The sequence below is a fragment of the Electrophorus electricus genome, chromosome 2 (genome assembly GCF_041902795.1).
Source record: "Electrophorus electricus isolate QZ-2024a chromosome 2, ASM4190279v1, whole genome shotgun sequence".
NCBI lineage: Eukaryota > Metazoa > Chordata > Actinopteri > Gymnotiformes > Gymnotidae > Electrophorus > Electrophorus electricus.
In genome coordinates, this window is record NC_137498.1 from 35,022,070 (window position 1) to 35,044,234 (window position 22,165).

General features: G+C 40.8%; 2 protein-coding genes across 6 annotated transcripts in view; both read right to left on the minus strand.

Moving 5' to 3' along the window:
• Window positions 1-253: 253 nt before the first annotated feature.
• Window positions 254-11,949, minus strand: pdcd6ip (programmed cell death 6 interacting protein). Of its 2 annotated transcripts, none has more exons than XM_026999759.3 (18): window positions 11,650-11,949; window positions 9,163-9,211; window positions 8,985-9,054; window positions 8,678-8,805; window positions 8,390-8,543; window positions 7,713-7,813; window positions 7,142-7,258; window positions 6,405-6,627; window positions 6,192-6,315; window positions 5,624-5,801; window positions 5,382-5,493; window positions 4,978-5,147; window positions 4,131-4,379; window positions 3,772-3,906; window positions 3,028-3,122; window positions 2,630-2,750; window positions 2,317-2,528; window positions 254-2,015 (listed from the first exon to the last, which is right to left on the minus strand). In XM_026999759.3, the coding sequence occupies exons 1-18, from the start codon at window positions 11,853-11,855 to the stop codon at window positions 1,844-1,846; spliced, it is 2,616 nt and encodes an 871-aa protein (XP_026855560.2). In that variant the 5' UTR covers window positions 11,856-11,949; the 3' UTR covers window positions 254-1,843. The 2 variants fall into 2 exon arrangements, with proteins under 2 accessions (XP_026855560.2, XP_026855559.2); XM_026999758.3 differs by having other exon boundaries at window positions 7,142-7,273.
• Window positions 11,950-14,152: 2,203 nt separating this feature from the next.
• The window catches only part of ubp1 (upstream binding protein 1), a 13,734-nt gene continuing 5,721 nt past the window's right edge, over window positions 14,153-22,165 (minus strand). For 2 of the 4 annotated variants that reach the window (XM_035529283.2, XM_081701034.1), the window contains exons 2-16: window positions 20,716-20,867; window positions 20,540-20,616; window positions 19,881-19,986; window positions 19,673-19,779; window positions 19,427-19,579; window positions 19,104-19,214; window positions 18,878-18,991; window positions 18,257-18,363; window positions 17,835-17,889; window positions 17,511-17,604; window positions 17,334-17,424; window positions 17,127-17,248; window positions 16,458-16,600; window positions 15,713-15,764; window positions 14,153-15,623 (exon numbers count right to left, since the gene is read on the minus strand). In XM_035529283.2, coding sequence (XP_035385176.1) covers window positions 15,583-15,623; window positions 15,713-15,764; window positions 16,458-16,600; window positions 17,127-17,248; window positions 17,334-17,424; window positions 17,511-17,604; window positions 17,835-17,889; window positions 18,257-18,363; window positions 18,878-18,991; window positions 19,104-19,214; window positions 19,427-19,579; window positions 19,673-19,779; window positions 19,881-19,986; window positions 20,540-20,616; window positions 20,716-20,867 — 1,525 coding nt within the window. In that variant the 3' untranslated portion in view covers window positions 14,153-15,582. The remainder of the gene's footprint in view (window positions 15,624-15,712; window positions 15,765-16,457; window positions 16,601-17,126; window positions 17,249-17,333; window positions 17,425-17,510; window positions 17,605-17,834; window positions 17,890-18,256; window positions 18,364-18,877; window positions 18,992-19,103; window positions 19,215-19,426; window positions 19,580-19,672; window positions 19,780-19,880; window positions 19,987-20,539; window positions 20,617-20,715; window positions 20,868-22,165) is intronic. The other 2 variants (XM_035529285.2, XM_035529284.2) reach the window with 2 other exon arrangements.

A 22,165-nucleotide genomic window follows, 5' to 3' on the forward strand; every position in this document is an offset into this window, starting at 1 on the left:
TGGTGACCAAGAACAAAGCACTTGTATGCTGACACATTAACTAACCCCATGTAAGGTTATCATGGTCCAAAGGTTAGCCATACTACAGCAATGGAAGATTTTAACTAAAATATGCAAAGTCTTCAGGGGTCTTTTCCGGTATAAATAACCATGTTTTTAATTTATTGAGAAACAGTAGTCTATCCTATTAAAACAAAGGACAGGAAAGATTTGTCTATGAAATCTCTAAAATAAAATTCACACAACTCTGCAGTGAGTTTGAAAGGTTTTAGTAACATTTTGTGGCAGAACACTGAAGCTAATTGGATTTCAAAGGATACAATAACAGCAGTGATTAAGTTCAAGGTCCAAGTGGATGATTTTAATGACAAAAAGCTGGACAAAAGTGCAAAAAAAAAAAAAAAAAAAAAAAAAAAAAAGTGCTCATTAAATGGGGATCTGCCTTTATACAAATGCTCACTTCAGTGAAACCTGGTAGAGGAATTCCTAATGTTTAGGCAGGGGAGCTGCCTTTACTTATCATGGCACTATTAACAAAACGAAAGGAAAAATGAGGTTAAGTGCTTCATTAAGTAGCATAATACCCTAAAACACCCTGTACCAACATGCAAGCAATTTTTCAGGGTGAAAAAGTGAGTAATTTCTGAAAGGCAAAGTCAAACACCTGATTCAAACTACATAATGCATGCATTTCAAATACCAAATATGAGAAAATGTATAATAACCTGCCTCCCAGGTATGTAGGTAATCTCCAAGGCTACACTACAGCATAAAACCACAGGAGAGCAATTTTAGGACATCCACACAATCATAATTCAGGAAATTACAAGCAAAAGGATGGACAAACAATAAAACACCATATGTAATATGTCAAACATCTGATACCCTAAAATGTGAACAAACTAGCCAACAAATCAAGTCATAACTTTAAATTGATCACTGGATATGGACAGAAAGCCCTTATTGCTGACTAAATTACATTGAGTGGGACTCTGTGCTGACACTCACCAAGAAAATGAGTGAAGGTTTGGCTATGGCAATAAACCACACCTGGCCATTTCTCTGTAATTTAAACTTTTGTTTTTGATGGAAGAAAATGATCGACCGTCAATGATCGATCGACAGTCTGAAAAACACACCCCTATTCCAGTATTACCCCTTGGAAGGACTACTAGTTCCATAAACACAACTGTAAAACACTCCTACAGCAAAACCTGACAAAACAAATGGGCACAAATACCACAGCAACACACTGATTTACAGAGAGGGAGCAATGAGTCATTAGCCATCGGACAAGTTTTAATCAAATTAGAACAAAAGGGAAACAAAAATGCAAAATCGTTTTTTGAGAGACAGATGCATTGTTTTATTCAATAGTTAAACTATTTGGTTCCCCAAGCACTGATTGAAAGATGAACAGAGAGATGCAGTGAAAGGATTATAGTAAAACTTTCTCCTAACAATTAATCAACTGCATAAGAAAACATCTACATAACCTGCATTAGATTGTATATATTTATATATGTATATATAAGTATTCATTACAAAAATAAGAAGATATAAGTAGCAGCAGGCAGTCAGCCTTTGGGAATGAGTCGGAGAATCAAAGAGAGAACGTGCAGAACCAGAGCAGAGCATCCCTCTGTGCTCTTCAGGAGGGTGGCCGTGGTTATTCAGGGCAATTCCCATTGGTCCTTCTAGTGTTCTAATTGCTGCCCACAGGAAGTCAGGTGTTAAATACAGAGATGAAGAGTGAAGGTATTAGAGATTAAGTGTAAAAGGAAGAAGTGCTAGGAGGCAGCAGGGCTGTGGCCGTGGCAGACACAGTAAGGGTAACAGCTGCCTACTGCTGGGGGTAGAAAGGCTGTTGCTGGGGTGGTTGTTGGGGATAGGGGTATGGCTGCTGGGCAGGAGGAGCTCCAGGATAACCAGCCTGCCCCTGGCCCTGATACGCCATGAAGGGCATATTATATCCATATACATATGGATTATACGCCACTGGCATCTGACAGAACCTGGTAGAGAAAGAGATATAGAGAGAGGACATGTAAATGTCTGTGCTTCCTCACTATACTCAGATTAATATCCAATTAGTCTCATTAGGAAGGAAGACATTTATTTAAAGTGGTGCAAAGGACATTGTAGAATCAGTTAATTTTGTGTAATAAAGGCTGAAAGGTCAGACGTTTAACAGGTGGAATTTTTTGGTTCAGTGATTAATGCAGCTGCCTTTACTGAATAAATGGTAAGTAGTGATGAAAAAAAAAAAAAAAAGGCAGCAAGAATAAAATTATTAAAAAACAAAAAGTTACATACCCTGGGTAACCCTGATAAGTTGGGTAGGGCGGTCCTTGAGCCTGTGAGGGTCCAGTGGGTGGTGCCACAGGTGGGGGATTGGAGCTGGCAGGAGGCGGGGCTTGACTAGCAGGTGTTTGGCTATTGATAGTGCTGCTACTGGCTGCCTGGGAGGTAAAGTTCGGAGGTGGTGGCCTTGCAGGTGGCTGAGCTTTAGCCTGAGGCTGAAGTGGCTAGAACACAGTGTTAGATCAGAATAAGAGAAGGTTATGTCATTATATATGACTAGATGTTGGTTATAGCCATATGACTGGATGCCTGACTGCACACTCACAAACACAGTCCTGGGGGCAGGGGTGGGGCCTCCTGCAGCAGGTGAGGAGGTATTGGACTGGTATGCTGGGACATTGAAGGAAGGCGCACTCGGCTCACGAGCAATACTCTGCTGCAACTCCCTGTCAATAGATGACGGCCAACATGCATGAGAAATGCATTCATGTTCATCATGTATACACACTATTACATAATGTATTGTGTACATAAATGTATCATGTATACACAATAATACAAATACTGGGTCAATCCACAAGTGATCACAAAGCAAGTTTTCCTCTGGATGTTATTCCACTGAAAATCATCCCAGGAATTAAATGCAACTGATACCATATGCATGAGTGTAAAAATGCCCCCATACAAGCATACATATGCAGACACACACAGCAAAGCACGTACTTCAGAAGTTCATCCCTTTCAGTCTTACGAGCAAAAACAATGTCACTGCACTTATTCTGGAACCTCAGCAGAATCTCAGTCAAATCATTGTAGAACTGTGGAATGAGAAGAGAGAAAGAGGAAGACCCAACATGTCAACAGGTGTATAAACCTGGTGGTATCCGAGCAAGATCATTTAAGACAAAAAAAAGCAGAATGTTCATGCAAAGAAGAGGTTACAAGTGGACAGTACTGATATTTAATTTAAAAGGCAGTGTTTCAACTCTCATTTGTACACTGCTATAATTCATACACATTTTACATGAACACCAATGTAGTGTCCAGCTGCAAAGATATAAGGGAAATTATATACCAATTCATCTAATTAAATGGAAAACAATGGAAAAACATGCAGTAAAAATATGAATCTCAAGCAAAGTGCTTTTAGCACCAATTCATCTAATGCCATTTATTAACATCTCTGGCATTTGGCAGATGTTCTTATGGAGTGACTCAGAGAAACTCTGGCTGTCTACATATGATTGAAAGTCATATATCCTTAATGCTGGTACATATGGGCCAAAGAGGCTATCAAGTTATTGCCAGAGAAAAGAGTCAGTAAAATATTGTTAAATCATGTCCAACATTTAAAACAAATGTGACACGGCTCATTTCCTGGCTACATTAGAAATCTTGTTCATGTAATGTAGAGTGATTTTAATCTTCAGTATATCCATCATCAGAACAAAAATACTGGGTGGGTACCTTGGTGCCCTCTTTGAGGTTTGAACTGATCTCAACATAGCTGTCATGAGCTGATGCCAGTTTCTTCAGCACCTCCTCCCTGTTGTTTGCCTCAGCGTTTGACTGCTTGAGTGTGGCAAACTCCTGATGAGATGTCTGACATGGAGAAACAGTAACAGCACACTGAAATCAGCACCTCAGGAAACATGCCTCAGGGGCTCAACATTTCATCATTACAACACCGACTGGACACTAGGAGAGACAGCAAAAACAAGCAAACAAACATCTGAATAATGAACACACAAATGTTCACATTTGATATAGTAGCTTGAAAAGGTCCAGCCAGTTTGCTGGGCCTAGGTTCTTCTGGGAGCGTGTACCTGTACTTGGGCCAACAGGTCATCCTGTGCACAGAGATTCTGCTTGACACGCTGTGTGTGCGCACCGTAGCGAGTGTCCAGCTCTGTAGTGGAAAGGGCCTCCTCATTAATGGCCCCATCCTGAGCCAGTGCAGTCAGGAATTTTGTAGTCATGTCAAATGTCACGGCCTTTATCTCTTCTTCTAGAACCTCACGATTTCGCTTGACTTCATCCAACTGCTGCAGCTGAGCCTTCAGTACGTTCACCACCTGCAGCGGGGAAGAGACTTTAGGGTTTTAATCTGGATTCCTGTGTACTTTCACACTGCCTCAGCAAAGCTAAATACTGTGTAGAGAATTATCACACAATAGGAAATGGTGAGGGGAGGAAAAAAAAAAAAAAAAGTCAGCTATGCCGCATTTCTGAAATATGGATGAAAGAGTTTGTACAGTATTCATCACACACATGGAACAGTATTTTATCCAATTTCCAAATAATTTCCTTTTTTGCCAGTCTTGTCAAATACAGATAGAGTAATTCAGTCTGCTTTTATTTGGAGTCTAAACTAAAGCTTTGTAGGTGAAGATTTTCAGCTTTAACCTCCTTTCTCGCATTTGTTTTCCACCTAATAGATCTTAGCCTGCAAGGGATCACATTACCACAAACACTGCAGTTTGCATCTTTTGATGTTTGAACTTTTGTTAAACATAACTCCCAGCCATAAAAAGTAGATGGTAGAGAATGAATCTATGTGAGCACTGGTACAAAGATGGAATTACCCCAGGTTGTATATTGCAATACTAGCCAGATTTGAACTGAAGCTTGTGCGTGTGCATGTTTGCATGTATATGCATGTGTGTGCGGTACCTCGCTGCCCTGCAAAGTATTGGCAGGGTTGGCTGAAGGAATAGCAGCACACAGCTCGCTTTCTGGCTTGCAGAGGAGAGCAATCATCTCGCAGTGAGTGTTGTAGCGCTCCCTTACCACCTGGTCAGCCTGCACAGCCTTGTCCAACACGTTGCGGAAGTTACTACCCTCTACGCACAGAAAACAAACAACATATATTTGAACTTATGTAAAGAAACATTCTGTTGGGGAATATGAATATCAATTAGAGCAATGTCTTCCAACAACATGGCTAGAATGTACATAAAAAAATAAGGAAAAGTATTTAAAAAAAAGTGTGTATAAAACCATTACAAACACTTGACTTAACCAAAATTATCTGTGAATGTTGGCCTGGACCCTCTGAAAAAGCCTCTACAATTTACCTGCTCTAAGGGGTTTGTAGAGATCTCCTGATGGAGTTCTGTTCCACCGCTGGCTGAATTTGGCTCTAAGTTCATTGTCTGTTGTCTCTTCATCATCCAGCATCTTTAGAGACTATAAAACCAAACAAACAACAAAATGAAATCCTCTTAGCTGTGGCCATGACCACCAATCAATGGAGTCAGATTTCAGAGGTCATGTCTGTGTGTGTTGGCACATGAGAGACATGGAGCAAGAGCCCAACCTCATCCAGTATCTCACGGTTCCTCTGCAGGAGCTCGGGCAGATCTTTGATGAGCTGTTCTATGCTGTGCAGACCACCTTGCTGGACCACAGCTCGACTCTTCTCCAGAATGGACTGTGGGACTGAGTCTCCAGAGAGATCCTCCAGTGCTGCCGGCAGGTTCAGGGAGGCAAGCACCCTGACCAGACAATAATCACCAACCAATAACTGATACAATCAACCCAGAAGCAGACTATTACCAAACAGATTTCAGTAAAATTCACCAAGGAGTAAATAAAAAAATATCACACTTAAACAGCAAACATCAATCTTAATTCCATATTATTGTGAATGTTTGAATGTGAATGTTAGAAATAGGTTAACTTATTTAAAATCACTTCTGTGCACTTCATAAAGACCTCTGAGGTTAATAAAATTGTGATAATATTTTATCAGAATCATTCACTTAAGTGTATGGAGTAGCCTGCTGTTGCTTTGGCTGCTAGATGTTGCAATGCCACTGAAATTCTTAGAGTCATTAAAGAAACCTACGCCAGTTTAGATTTTGTTATATTTAATCAAATCTCACCCATTGCAGAGGTTGGTTGCCTCTCTCAGTTTGCCCACAAGTCTGTTGACCAGATCAGCCTTCCTAGAGCTGGCTATGCTCAAAGACTGCTGCACTTGCATAGGCACCATCTTCTCAAAAAGATCTGAAAAAACAACCATATCAGAACAGTTAACAGTCAAAGATAAAAATGTAAAGGAAATGACTTAAGAATTTCAGCAATCATAAAGTCACCTGTGAACTTCTGGCTGAGTGGAACTTGAATGGCAGTTGACTTAACGAGTGCTGCCTTGCCAATGTGCTCCAGATCTTTGACCTCAGGGACACGGTCATGGTAGATGAAGTCATTGTCTTTCTTGGCAGCTGTGAGAGCACGGCTGATCTTGTCAGAGAGATCCTTAATGTTCACATACTCATCATAGCGAGATGCCACAGTCTTCACAAGCTCCGTGGCATGCTGCAGAGGCATGGAGAAAAAAAACAAATAATTACAAATAATTGCAGACTGTAATTAGTTAAAATGTAATGTTTTATGGCATTTACAGAACACTGTGATTTTTGTACATGGTTGGTTATTTATATTGGTCTGTGTCCATGAGTTATGTTATGTCTCCCTCTTTCTGGTGTGTTTTATCTTCAGGCAATCTGATATACTTGTTTCTGTGTGAGCCTGTTAAAGCAGTGTTCATGAGCAGAAACTCTTCAGAGTTGTCTTCTATGAAGATGCCACAATATGCAGTAAACAAACATTATTCCACAAGATAAAAGTCATGAAAGCAAAACTTCAATAATTTACTTATAGAGACAAACACAAACTTAAAAAGGTTTGTAAAATAAACATGTTATTAAATGTTTCCATTGTTAAAACAAAATGCTAATGTAACAAATTCATATCCTTTTCCTGCTAAGGTGACCTAAGGGGAATTGGATAATGAAAAACAGCTTTTTAGGGAAACTGTGCACACACCAACCTGAAGACGAGCAATCTCCTCTCCAAACCGCTTCTTCTGGTTTGCCACTGCTGACTGGTGAAGCTCTGCATTGGCTTGCATCATGCAGTGCTTGGCAGCCAAGACTGGAAGCACTTCCTGGAAATAAAAATACTGACCAGGGAGAGGCAACCACAAACAAACAAACAAACAAACACCACGGCAACCACAAACAAACACCACGGCAACCACAAACGAGCACAGACACACAGCACAGGGCGCAAGAAAAGAGAACAGAACAGCAAATCAGCACGCAACCTTCAGCAAACCCCAACCAAACCTCCACAATGCTCATGCAGCATTCACACTCACAGATCACTCGGAGGACAGACAGAGGCAGGAAGGCGAAATAATTTGTATGTTGTGTGTGTCTGTACTGCGTCTGAGAAGACAAGTGGTGTCCACTGACACCTTTTAAATGTAAGAGACAAACACAAACAGTGCTGCATGCAATGTGTCAGCCTTGAAGGGTTATACTGTTCCACAATGACCCCTTCTGGTCATCTCGCTACTGATAAATGCCTGTGCTGATGTAAAATTCAAGTGGGCGTACTTTGGGCAGGTTCTCTTTTAATTGGCACTGCTTGAAAGCATCACCATAGAAATCTGCAGCCTGGTTGGCTAACTTAGCTATAATGGCATCCTTCATCTTGTCTGCAAAACAAACACACACACACACACACACACTTATTATATTCTAGCACTTATTGTTTATAGCACTTATCATTGTTTAAGATAGACCTTATATATTTTGCACTTCTAGGGATCAGCATTCATCCCTGTAAATGTAAACAAAACTAAACAAACAAACAAAAAAACCCTACACAAATATTTTGTTAAATATACCTGCCATCAAATATCTAAACCTGCTAGTTATCTGTAATATAATATCTAGACCTGCTAGTTATCTTATTTGCAATGCGTTGACAATATCTAAAAACATTCCACATAGCTTTGCACAACAAACTCAACCAAGCAGGTGCATTGACAATGATAAACACTGCTGTGGCTGATGCTCTCATGAGTACCACACCCACTGCTTTGCTAGTACCCTGTCAATGACACTGCTGTGCTGAGAAAGGTCAGCCATTTAAATCATATCTGGCCAGCAATATGCAAGGACTGCAGCATATAATTATGGAAAATTACTTTGATTTTGCTTGATGTGCAGACCTAAAGCTAGACCCATTTTAAACAATCGATCCCATGTTACATCCCAACTGCACACACCTGCAGTGGCTTTGAGGACGAAGACCTCCTGGGCCTGGCTAAGCATGATCTGACTGAGGGTGCCCACTGTCTCTGGAGAAATGTCCATAGTAGGCTCGTGGTTCAGAGAAGACAGCACTGTGTCCTTTATGTGTGCAAAAGCACCACTTGCCATCTAAAGAGACAGAGGGTAGTATTACAAAAATATAAGAACCTGCATGTTTATTCCCATGTATTTTCCAGGAGTGAATACAGGCAGCTGATTATTTTCTATTGTGCTGGAGTTCAGTGGTTCTAAGTGAAACTGACCTGGTAAAACTTGGCAGATGCCTTCAGTCCTTCATCATTGTCCAGGTTTTGTTCTGAGGCTATCTGACTAGCCAGTGCTCCAATATTAAACAACACGCATGTCTTCTCATAGCCCACACTTGCCAAGGCTGAAACATGCACATATACCACAAAGTTTTATTAGCTCTTTAACACAGGACAGAGATCTTACCTGCTGGAAAGAAAGAAATTTATATATATATGATAGATAGATAGATAGATAATAGTAATAATAAAAAATAATAATAGAAATAAATAAAATGTTTTTGCAGGGTTTGTGAGAGATTACCAAGCTTAACTGAGCCACCAAATAGAGATCCTTTATCAAAAGCATCTTTCCATGTGAATGTTAAGCACAGCTGCAACATAAAAATTAGAATTATTGACTCATTTTCATAAAAGACTTGTTTATATAAAAATGTATTTTAATCTGTATAAGTTCATGTACACATATTTATTACCATTACCTCAGGAAAAGGAAATTTAGGCTCGACTGCACAGAGCTGGTCATAATAGCTAGGAGGAGAGAGAGAGGGAGAGAGAGATAAATAGCTGATAAACAATTTTATAGGCAATCCTATATGAGAAAGTCACTCAAAATTAATAAGTATTTTTGGAGACCTGTCATGATTACAAGCCACAAATGAGTAGAATTATTAATTAATTAAAAGCTACCTATTTGTTTCAATCCCTGTATATATAAACGAGATTAATTAAAAGTGAATACTCTGAGGAAAATACCCTTTTTTTAACTGATGACTTTTGCATGGCATGTGTTAAAACACAACCCTGCCTACAAGATGACACTGGCTAAAACATTGTACAGAGTTAAGCTTTTTGTTTGTTAGTGGTTTCCCTATTTTCTCTTTGAATACATGAACAATTTCCTCTCATGAGTGCAAATGCACATTTGTTTTCAAGGTCAAGCTGAGGATAAAGTAACTTGAGCCAATAACAGTGAGTGGATCGGCTGACACTTGAGTCTTTCCCAACCTTCTGATATAACTTCAGTAAGCTTTAGTCAATCCATCAAAGCAAAGAATTTCATGTAAACAGATTTAACTGCTGTCACCGTGCTTGTGACATGACTAGGAAATTCCCCAACATGAAGCTATTTTGAGTAACTCCTCTACACAGTCACCTGACTGTTGACAAGCATCCAAAAGAAAAATATGAAATTAAACTCTAAAATAATTTCTACCATATGAACACAAAGTTCTCTTTTTGGTCAAACATAGTAAACCTTTTACCTTAATAAAGTAAAACCTACTAAATTATTCAGCTTACGACATCGGGGCCATAAAAAGGGGAAAAGGCGTGGGGATCAAACAAAAGGCCTGTTTCTACAGAAACGCAAAGTCCATTCACTCTTCACATGAAAGAAAGCAGCTGAAAACTTAATATAGGCCAAAGCTATTGAGAATCCAAATGCATAGTGCTCACTTTGATTAAGTAAAGCACAGTAAAACAGACAGACATGTTTGGAGTAACTGGAGTAATACCTGGCAGACATACTTCTGATGAGTCACTGCTTGGGTATTCAGTTACCATCAGCAGTTTCACGGTAGCATTAGGAAATACATTTATTCCCAGGAATGATGAACACAGTATAACAGACTTAGTAGTTTTAAAGTTTATTATATACGACTGAAATATTTCATTATTCATCTCTCACGTCACATTTAAATTAGCTGAAATAAAACCATGAGCTTCACAAAAGGAAACCTGCATTTTTGTTTAACAAACCAACACTGTTTCCTTGACTTTTCCATATGCAAAATCACTGTTACTGATCAAACCCGTTTTAGAGAAGCAACCTGACAAATTCTCTTAGTCAGCACTAACTACTGTGTTAAAATAAACTGCGTCATGCAGCCTTTTGAAAGCCAAGCCGAATCGATATTATCAAGCATGATCTAAACCTATACAAAAGTATTTTCCGTATTCCTGCCTTCCACCCCCAACAGAATTTCACGCATGTAACGCTAGAGCTGTCAGTTTTTTTTTTTAAATCGTTAAACAAAAACACATGACGTAACTTTGCTAGCCTAACGTTGATAAGCCTTCTCAATGTTGCGAAGTGTTTGTCTCAACACCTGTATAATCAATTAATCGGCATAATGCCTTTTAATTTGTCAGAAGCAAAAACATTATTATATAAAAACCGGTTTAGGTTATGTGATTCTTTTTGACAAGTATAACTATTTACGTTGTCACAAACATGCAATGACCGTTAAGCTAACCAGCTCTCTCTTATTACCCGGTTACTTAGGTTAGCTAGTTAGCTAACGCTAGCTACGTAATAAGGTGCGGGGTTTGCCAGAAAGACGTGAGGATTATATATTATAGCTAAATAGCTAGCGGTTAGCTAAATACCAACACATTTCTTGACGCGTTAGCTGGCTAGTTTTTACGGTTTTAGAACAAAATCTCCGTTTCCCTGTGCTTACTAATGAGCCAACTAACATTTCTGTAGCTGTAAACTAAGCTAGCTGGGTGACAGGTATTCTCTCTTCAGATAGCGTTAGCTAACCCAGTGCTAGCTTGGCTCATTAGTTAACGTTACAGCTGTAGGTTAGCTGAAGATAGCTAACTAGCTAACGTTAGCCCAATTGTAAGTCTATCTATATCTAACCGTAGTGTTGGTAACGATGCACAGGTTACTTAGTCAGATTAAACAAACGTTTGACGGAAAATTCCTTTGACTGGCTAACAACAGCCACGACGACAAGCTATCCGACTAGCTATTACGCTAGTTAGCTAGGCGGCTGCGATAGCTACTTAATAGCAAGCAGATCCTATTAGGTTAGCTTATATATCTTAGCGTTAACTAGATCAATGTGTTGTTAGCAAGCTTAGTACATCGATTATCTTACTTGTAAAAATTGCAGCATATTAGACATTACTATCAACGTAATTAGACAACTGGCTATTTTAATATAAGGGAAACTCACCGTAAAAGTATCTCCAGCGAGCTTTCGTGTTTGTCCAGCGGCCTCCCCAAAGCACTTTTACGCAGTTTATTCAACTCATCCACTGCGCGAAGATACTCAGCTTGTTCCTCACCCGCTGGATAAGCAGAAGTGATAAATTTCGACAGCGGCTTCAATAAATCGACTTCTGAAGTCTTCTTTAAGGGGACTGAAATAAATGTCGCCATTTCGGGCCACAAAAACGTCTGTTTATGGAGAATGGAAACCAGCAGACACAAAAAACAACGATCCTTTACTTCCTGGATCCTGCGTGAGATGTCAAGTGACGTCTAAGTATTTTCCAAGTTGCGTATTTTATCGCGAGCGTGATCGTGCCTAGGAGTTGCACTACAAATACAAAAAAAAAAAGGTTTAAACCCATTTGAATTTACCTGTATTTTTTTGAATGAATGGTGTTAAAATTATATGGCAAATTAAAAACAACATACAGATTATTTTACAGTGACACATTTATTGAGTAAAAGGATGAAGCAGTGAATGTCACTGATGAGGAAAAAAGGGTATTTTAACCATTACATTCACTAACAAGTGTCAGGGGTGTACCAGTAGGGGGTAATTGATTACCCAAAACAATAGATCCTATTTTTTCCACATGTGATGTAATTGTTTACAACTTTTACAACAAGATATTGAAGGGTCCAACAGAAATTTGCACAGAGCTCAGGAATCTCTGGAACATTCCTGATTTATCCTCTTCAGTGGCAAATATCTTCAATAGCAGCTAATCTTTCCTGTACAAGTCAGGAAGCATTCTGGCAAATTCCTCTATACAGAGCTCTTTTAGTTTATATAATTTTGGGCTATCCTGCTCACACATGCTGCTGTTGACAATGCTGCAGCACTTCTGAGGGACTGAGGTCAGGACTTGCCAGTTGTACACTGTTGATTTGTGACTCTGTTAAACTATTTTTATGCTGCATGGCCCAATCCAAGTTTTGGTCACCGATGGCCAGCCATCTTGTCTGAAGATTCTACAACAGACACAGTCATTGATCTTTGCAGAATTCCCCGTTATAAGTGAAATAGCAACAGTGAATTTCTTCACTTTGCAAACTGTCTGCTTGCCTGTGGACTGATGGATGCCTAGATCTTTAGAAATTCTTTCATATCTCCTTTCAGTTAAATTAGCTTCAAATGTTTTTCCCTGAAGATTGAGAAAAATGTTGGAATGCTTATCTGTTTGTATTTTTTTAATGACAGGTAGTATCAAACAACAATTGAATCATTCAGAAACTCCAGCACTCCTTAAAAGTTGTTTTTCCTAGAGGTTCACATACCATTTCCATCAATTACCTTAAATGTCTAACACACATCTTCAATAAAGATATGGTAATATAAAATGCTCTTGCAAATCTATAAGAAATATTTCCTTCTCTTTTCAGTCCATGTATATTATGCATTGCTTTTGTAGCCAACTGTACTGGACATTACTGTTATAGTTTCTTGAAAAACATTAGCCAAGTCAATATTTATTTTCAATCATATGTCAGTTAATTTGTGGCTTTCAGAAACTGATATTAACTGATAATTAACTAATTTTACATCACCCTACATGGACATGTTTCATAACAGACACTTTTAGGAGGTTTGTGGGATACTTAGATATTTTTTATTATTATTAAGTTACTTTCCCATGGTACTTTTGGAAACACCTGGAGTGAATCTTTACTTCTAGCTTCCCTACATTTAGTTATACAACCAGCAGTGTTTATTAATAAAATATCCTTTAAATTAAGTAATAGGTCAAATCTTTATCTGTGGAACCAATCCATCAGCATGGAAATCCTGGAATACCATTAAATGAATGCATCATTCTTAATGTATGGAACCTGATTTTGACAGTCTACCTTCTAAAGCTGTTTAACATTTATATTACCTATTTCTGTTATCATTGCTTACTATTTATTTCACAGACATTAGAGTTGCAGATCAAATCCTGGTGCATGCAAATTATTTGTTAGAAATGTGAAATTTTATATTGTTTATAAAAATATTTGTAGCCTCATGTCTATTAGGGGGATACAATGCCAACATTTCAGTTTGAACCAGTTTGATGCCTTCATCTGGAATACACTGTGAATGAAAACATTCTGAATGCAGAATGTCAGTTCAGAAATATGGTTAGGAAATAAGTGTAGAATTCACCTTGACTCACATGCTGCCAGGCTGCCTTGAGCCTCTATGCATTTTACAGCTCTTTAACTCTATAAATTCCATTTTAACCTTTAACATTCAAGCACAAAAGCAGTCAAACATTAGTTGTTTAGTCTTTTAACTTTTTCTGTTCACTTAGACATAAGTAGATGCCATATCAGTCCATAGATATATAACAGCAATACTCACAATAATTCATATGTATAAGGAATTATACATGTGTTCTTAGCTTTATGGTGTTAAACAGATGTTATCCTGCGTAAAGAGCAACTGAACAGAATTCGAGTGCTAAAAGTGCTTGAGAACAAGATGTATTAAAATTATTTTATTTCTCATACAGGCATGAAATTTGTACATCCCAGCAACCTCCAATACAAGAGAGGCTTCCTTATACATACAGTGATATGGAAGTACCATAATTGTTGTCATGAAAACTCAAGAGGACATCCCATGTGATCTACAGAGAGCAAGAGTGTTGAATCTTCCCCATAGCCCCTAATTTTGTTAGTTGCAACATTATGGTAGTTTGGGGGGTAGTGGATGGGGCAAACATACCTGATACCAGATTCAGATCACATCCAACACAGTGACACTCTAGTATGCTCACATCAGTGCAAACTTGGTCAGTCCTTTCATTCAGAATTAAAAGAGGGCAACATTCCTGCCCTCCATGCTTAGTGGCAAAAATAAGACACAGTACATGCCAAAGCACAGCTGCCCAATGCATTACTATTGAGATAAATCAACTAAACAGTCCCTAAATGTATGAGGGGGAAAAAGGGAGGGTTAAAAAAAACAAACAAAAAAAAAAAAAACCCCACACAGACCTTGCTTTGATTGGCTTCTGCTAGGCTGAGTACAGCTTCAGCAGTTAACAGACACGTTTATACAGCTCTTCAAAAAAGGTCTACCTTTTTTCTACCAGTCCTCAGAAGCTACTGAGTTACAGGATCTAGTAAATAGTTTGTTTTTATGGCACCAGAGATGATTGGTCTTGGTAGGAGAAGCAGACAAGCAGCATTGTCATTTACAACTTTATTTAAAAGAGCTGAAAACCCAACCCAAACTCCATAGTTGACAGCCAATAAACAAGCTACAGGTGATCATACTCACACAGGAATCATTTCTTCTGTGCAGACACAAAAGGTGTCTTGCGTCAGGAAAAAAACAAAAAACAACTGAACCAGGAAAAAGTCATTAAAAAAATCTGTAGTCCTTTTTTGATAGACATCTATGTCAGTCAATCTACCATCACAGCCACTATCAAAGACAGAGTAAACTACTGTCACAGAACTGTAAAGTGATACAGGTCTGCGTCACAGTCTGGAGGCTGCACACTCTCTCAAGACTGTCCAAGACCATCCTGCTTATGCAGAAAGGTTCAGGCTACTCTGGTTTTTCTAGCCTTGCATTTCTCCCAATACATCATATAAGCACATCCACACCCACTCTATAGAGCTCTGCCATCCTACCCACACACACACACACACACACACACACACACACACACACACACACACACCTAGGGGTTTCAATATGAAACAGCATACACGCTGAAGTCAGATTCTAACAGTTAGGCCACTGCCACCCTCAGCTCAATCTCTCTTGTATCAGACACGGAGATAGAGTCGAGAAGGAGAAAAAGAGGACGGATGGAGTGTGTTCAGTGCTCGAGAACGGCGGTGAGAAAGCTCAGCGGCGTCGTGTCCATGCGCTTCCCCCCTCAGTCTCCCACAGTAACTACTTCAGCACCAGATGGAAACCATCGCTTGCATCATCTGCTGGGAGAACACAGGGGCAGAGTTAGAGGGTCTGTCCATAGGAATGGGGCTGTAACAATGTCAACAAATATAACAGCACAGCTGATTACCTTTTAATGTGCTGACAATGAAGCAACTCTCATCAGCGAAATTAGACACCATCTACAATGAAGGTAACACAGTTATGCATTTACAGTGTATCCGGTTTTATTGATCAGAAATCAGAGCACCATTACATGCTCCATGGTGTGCACACAACAGTTCTGTGCTAAATTTGATCGCAAAGAGCACAACTAAAGCACAATAATAAATTCTGGTGTGAAATAATGCAAGACTACAGCTAACAAGAGGGTGTGACATCTGTCAGAGTGACAAAAACAGTGGAACCAACTCAACCACAACTACCAGATTGGCAGTGGCGAGATATACCGGAGTCTGGGCTTTAAGGATAGGGGTGTAGATGTAGGCCTGTATCATAATTAGGATGAAATTAGTTGGAGCCTGAATTGTCGTGCTAAGAACACTGCTCATGTCTTCACCAGGGTGGAGCTGGGTGGTGGTGACTCAGTGTATTATCAAGAACAAAACTGCATACACCACATTAGCTAGGTGGTGCTGTCTCACAGTAGTGCACAGCACTTTGATTACCCTCATTTCTCATAATTCAAAATTAAATTCAGCTCCTCATTGCAAAAAAGATGCAGTTTACCTTCAATACTTCTACAGAATAGAATAATAATAATCCTATAGACAAAACAGCCCTAAAGGTACTAGAGGATACCTGGTTTTACACTTAAACCAGTTCAATAAATTGTATGTATGTACATGTGTTTGTGTGCACACTTGTATGTGTACCTGATCACTGAGAAGGATGTGTATTCCTGTGGGCCCCTGCCTGTAGACGTGACCGATATGGGTAAGCGGCAGACTCAGCACACAGGATATTTTCCTCGTCAGCTCACGAGCGGTCATCTCCTCAAGGTACAGCGCATGATAAACTACAAACACATCCAATTACACTAAGTAATGTAGTTCCTATGCTAAAAGTCTAAACCAAAAAGACACACACCAAAACACACAACACATATAGCAGACATGGTTGGGTTGTGGTGAATACAAGTAATTCACAATGGATTCAAAATATTGAAATTATTTGCATTCAGTTCATCAGGCCCAGAATCCAGAACACAAGTACATTTGTGCCACTTGATTTCTAGTTATTGTTTAGCTTCCCGATGGGGGGAGGATCAGACTGTAACTAATGCTTTTCATGAGTTCAGGTCCCCTCCAGCCACAGTTGGATGCAAGTGAATGGCAGCCCTCAAAATTGTGTTGTCATACAAATGAGCATATAATACTGAGCATGTGCAAAACGTCTAAAACCACAGTATGACTTGAGACATTCAAGCCTTTATGTCTGTGAGGTATGCTACCTGAGGACAGAGGCATTAGAACCTGTATGTTTACAAGCACAGCAGCTGTATTTAGCCCCTGAGCTCCCCATAGGTGTATATGCACACATACTGTGTATGGCTGTGGGACTGCCATGTTCACCGTTCTTGCTGTGGCAGCGTCTCTCCAGCAGGGGGCTCTCACTCTCAGACACGTCCTGACACACATAAACCGTCAGCAGAGGCCGGACTGATCTGCAGGCATACACACAAATATGCATAAACAACTGTTTATATACTATTGATAAAGACTAGATTACACAAATACAGACACGATTACCTTGATTTTAGTGCATTATAGAGTCGGATTCCATCAGCTGGCCCACAGATTTGGACCAAATCTTCACGAGTCAGCTTCAGTAGATCAGAACCTAACAAATAACAAAATGACAATCAAATTTCACTTTAGTGCTTGGGTGTTTGTCTTAGATCTTAGAGAAGGGGATCGAAAGGGTACCTGAGAAATGGGTGAAAAGCCGACTATAGGAGTTAAACCTGTTCTTATGAAGCCACTGCTGCACATCCTGCATTGAAGCGGTGGAGCTTAAAGACTGACAAAGATAAAGAGATAAAGCACAATTAACAATTAATTAACAATTAAGAAAAATGCTATAACCCAACAAGACACTGCTACAGTAATATAATTTAACGAGGCACTACTACAGTGCTATGATTTAATGAGACCCTGCAACATTACTGTGATTTAACAAGACAGTTACAGTACTATGATTTCTAGAATATTATGTAATTGCGCTTTTAAGTAAACATATCTAGCACTAACCTCCACAGAGACATGGCTGCCAGCATCTCCTTGATGGTTAGGTGAAGACGATTCACTAAGATTAAATAAATAAATAAATAATCAAATTAGAAAGCTTGCTTATGATGTAAATGTCAGTTTAACTGGTGATAATGCCTTGGTTTATAATAAAGCTTCCTCGTCATCAAATATGGCATCATTAGAGTGGTGACTGAATGATTAGTACACAGTTCTGTCACACCTTTTATCCTCTCAATATTTTGCCAACATCATGCACAGTTCTGAAGGAATTTTCCCTCCTTTTGAATTTAAACACATGTTATGCATCATCATTCTTGCTTTAGTGCTAAAATCCCAAACAACCTTTTCTGCCAAGGTATACTCGGAAAAAAGATGGGAAAGGAGGATGTGGCATTTCCGTGTGTGAGCTGTGTTGTGGTTACCTCTCGGGTACAGCACTGGCACTGCTGTACGACTGTGTGCTGGAGGTGAAGCTTGGAGCAGCTGCTGTAGTTGGGCTCACGTATGCATTCTCAGGCCAGGGAGAACACTGGAGTCAAACAGCCAATGAGAGGAAGACAACAGCTGTTACATATGTCCATGCGGTAACCAAGTGACCATTTGTTGTGAAGTTTACCACACTGGATCATGCTGCCAAAGGTCAGACAACTATATTACCCATGATTCTGTGTGCTCCAGCCCCAATATAAAAATCTTCTGATGCACATTAAAATGCCTCATCAGTTCAATGGTTACTATGATTCCAATGATGAATACAAAAAAAAGATTAACCGTCCTAAACTGTGATTGTTCTTGTCACCACCTCAACCAAATCCAACATTTTATTAAAATTTCCAAGACAGGATTCCAGTTTCTGGGGTCTAAGGTTCCATGTGCACTCCCAGAATGCATTGGTGACTCCGTCATGCCCCTCTTCACAGGAACTATCAGGGTCTCATAAGTGATAATACTCAGAAAGACACTTCATTAAAAGGACACTGCTAATTAACCTCCCGAGCTGTGCTTGGGTGTGTGTGTGTGTGTGTGTGCGTATGCATGCTTACACTGCCTCTCTTGCTCTTAGCTGTGGAGTCGCCACAGTCTGCAGGCAGTGTGCGCTTACTTGACTTCTTCAGCTCATGCTCCACAGTCTCCTCTATGACAGGCTCCAGACGAGTCTACACACACACACACACACACACACACACACAGAAATGCATCAAAACATACTGTCAAATACACTGCCTCATGCACACAGACACATCCACACATGCGGCAAAATGAGCTTGCCTCCGACAGTATGGTGGTGTCGTAGGACGGCTGATATTTTTCCTTCTCCTGCACAGTCCGTTTCTCCATCTTCTCTCTGTCTGTCTTTTGCTTCCGGTCGGCTCCCTTCGGCTACACACAGACACACAGACACACAGACACAGACACTTACACCATGGATCCAGTAAAACCACATGAAACGCAAAGGTGTGAAAGATTTCTCACCCAGTCACTAATTAATCTAAAAGTAGATAACTGGCTTGAGCTAATTAGCAAACCTAGAAGCAGGGAGGACTTTTGTGTTGCATGGCAGAGATGTGCACCTGTGGTGCTGCCAGCAGTACCTTGAACACTTTGATCTGGCAGCTGGCAGAGTGCAGGTGCAGCGTGTACTCTCCATTCTCGTCTGGCCGGAACGTGTCGATCTGGATGCGGAATGGCACGCCCTTCTCACCTCCATGTTTGCGGGGGGTGAACTCCGTACTGATGCAGTGAACCTGGACAGTGGAGGACGAGCAGTCAGGCTTACACCTGGAGCCCACTTGGAAGGGCGCACAACGCAGGAGTGTGTGGGAGAATGTCGGACTCACCTGGACGAACACGGATGCGCGCTTGGAGACGTCCCAGAGGAACTCTGCTGCATTTAGCTGGGAGGGGTGGGTTCGGGGTTCTGTGATGCCCACACACATGGGGATATCTGCACCACAGAGCAAGCACACGGGATAAGAAGACTTTTTGGTTTATGCAGAGCAGCAAATTCGAAGCCCCAGCTGAGGCCTTTAGGTGCACAGGCTTTACCAATGTCAAGGAGACGGTCACCAGGGCGATTCCACTTCCAGCCTTCCAACTGCTGATGCTCCATATATTGCAGTCTTCGGTCATGAAACACCACCCTCACTATACTCTACAGACACACAAACACCCCACAGATGCAGCACCACTGTAGTACTGTCCACAAAGTATATGTATCTGTATCATGATTTATGGCATTACAGTTATGGCTACATGATGATGATATCCATGCATAAACAGGGTTGCTAGCACTGCTTCCCAGTTTCCTGTTCCATGACTGCACCATGCAACGGCAGTCATGTCTGTACCATGACCCTGCCGTGAAGGACATTTGGCCAAAAGGCATTTTAGACAAACAAAAAAAGGTGTGTTCTGCCTTGTGTTCAAAGGCATATAGGCTTTACTTTTCTTCCTCATTTTCTGGTTCTGATTCTTAGAATATATCAATTACTCTTTTACCACTATGCTTTCATGTCATATACATCTATATTACATGCCAATGATGCATCACATATAGTTTCCATATCAAAACAAAAAACAAACAAAAAAATTTAAAATATTGCACTCTTCTGGCTATAATTAAGAAGGCCAATAGTCATTCTCACACTCTCTCTCTCTGTCACACACACACACACACACACACACACACACACAAAACCTTTTACCTTCACAGTCTTGTTGTTGAGTTCTGGCATTTCCCCCATTTTCCTGTTATCTAGCAAACGAATTTCATATGACTGGCCTGAAATGGCAACAACCAAAGAGAGGTGTGTCCGTTAGTGCCCAGTCACCCGAGATACTATCCAGGCAATGTGTGCCACAGATACCCGAGGCTGCGTACCTTGGTTTAGGTAGGTGAGGGTCTCCTCTTGCAGTTTAACAGCAGGGGATGTGGCAGCACACAGCACATACTGAAATGGTGGGTTCTTACTCTCGGACTCGCCGGTGCTGCTCCCATCCTCTTGCTTAAAGATGGGCAGTGCCAGCACGTCACTGGGGGGAGAGACAGAGAGAAGAGAGCTCAGGTGAATTCATGTACACAGACCCATTCTTTTAGAGTCACTATGGAAACAGTTGTCACAGAGACCAGCACTGGGAAACCCCCTCATTCCTCTAGATACCCAACACCACACACCCACAGCCTGCATCACGTTCAACCTACTAAGGCACAAAAGACAAAAATAAAAGCTTGTCACTGGATTACAAATGAGAGAGATAGAGGGACAGAAATATTAGGCATGATGTGAAAATGTTCCTGTAAAGCCTTGCACACAAGACCCAATCCAGACCTTCATATCAGTCCATGAAGCCATGGACCTCATGCTTGAAACACAGCAACATGCGTACAGTTAGAGCTGAAAGATGCAGCATCGGCCTGCTGCCTGCACGTGTCTGAGCCATAAACGGTGGACACAGATCTGCTGAGACACCCTGCTGCCCTGGTACCTGCACCTGGATGTCTGAGACCTGAACAGCCTCCAGTGTAACACGCCATTCCACAGGTGCTCCTTTTTAAGACACCCAGCCTAACGTCTCTTAGCGCCCAGACAATCCGCCTCTAAATACTGCAGTTTAACACCCTGTCAGAGCTCACACACACACACACACACACACACACACACACACACACACACACACACGCGCGCACACGCACGCACACACACATATATACACACACATATATACACACACATATATACACACACATATATACACGCACGCGCGCACGCACGCACGCACGCACACACACACATATATACGCCCACACACACACATATATACGCACACACACGCGCACACACACACACACACACACACACACACACACACACACACACACACACACAAGAGAGTACGCTCTGATATGCTAGCCTATTACCTCCCTCTGTTTAGCCTAAGGTTGTCAGGTCAACCCAAAACAGGGCCAAGTGTGACCACCCAATGTTAATTCACACAATGTCACACCAGTTCCCATTCCCTTAGAATGTCAGCCTGAAAGCTAATATTCCCCACGCTAGTGTTAGCGCACTGTGGACACTATGTGGGTTGCAGTGTCACATGAAACTTGATTACAGAGGTTGAGAGTGACGCCCCCGCCCACGCTCTTTAGCCAGCACTTGATGTGCAGCTGCCCCCGAGCCGCCAACAGTTTGGGCTTGCTCGACACTACACAACTCGGAATGAATGTGACTCCACAACTGAACAGACCCCAACTGGCAGCTCTGACACAAACACACCCACCTGCAGAGGTAACCAAGTGCACTTCAGAAGGGAGAACTGCTTATGCTGAC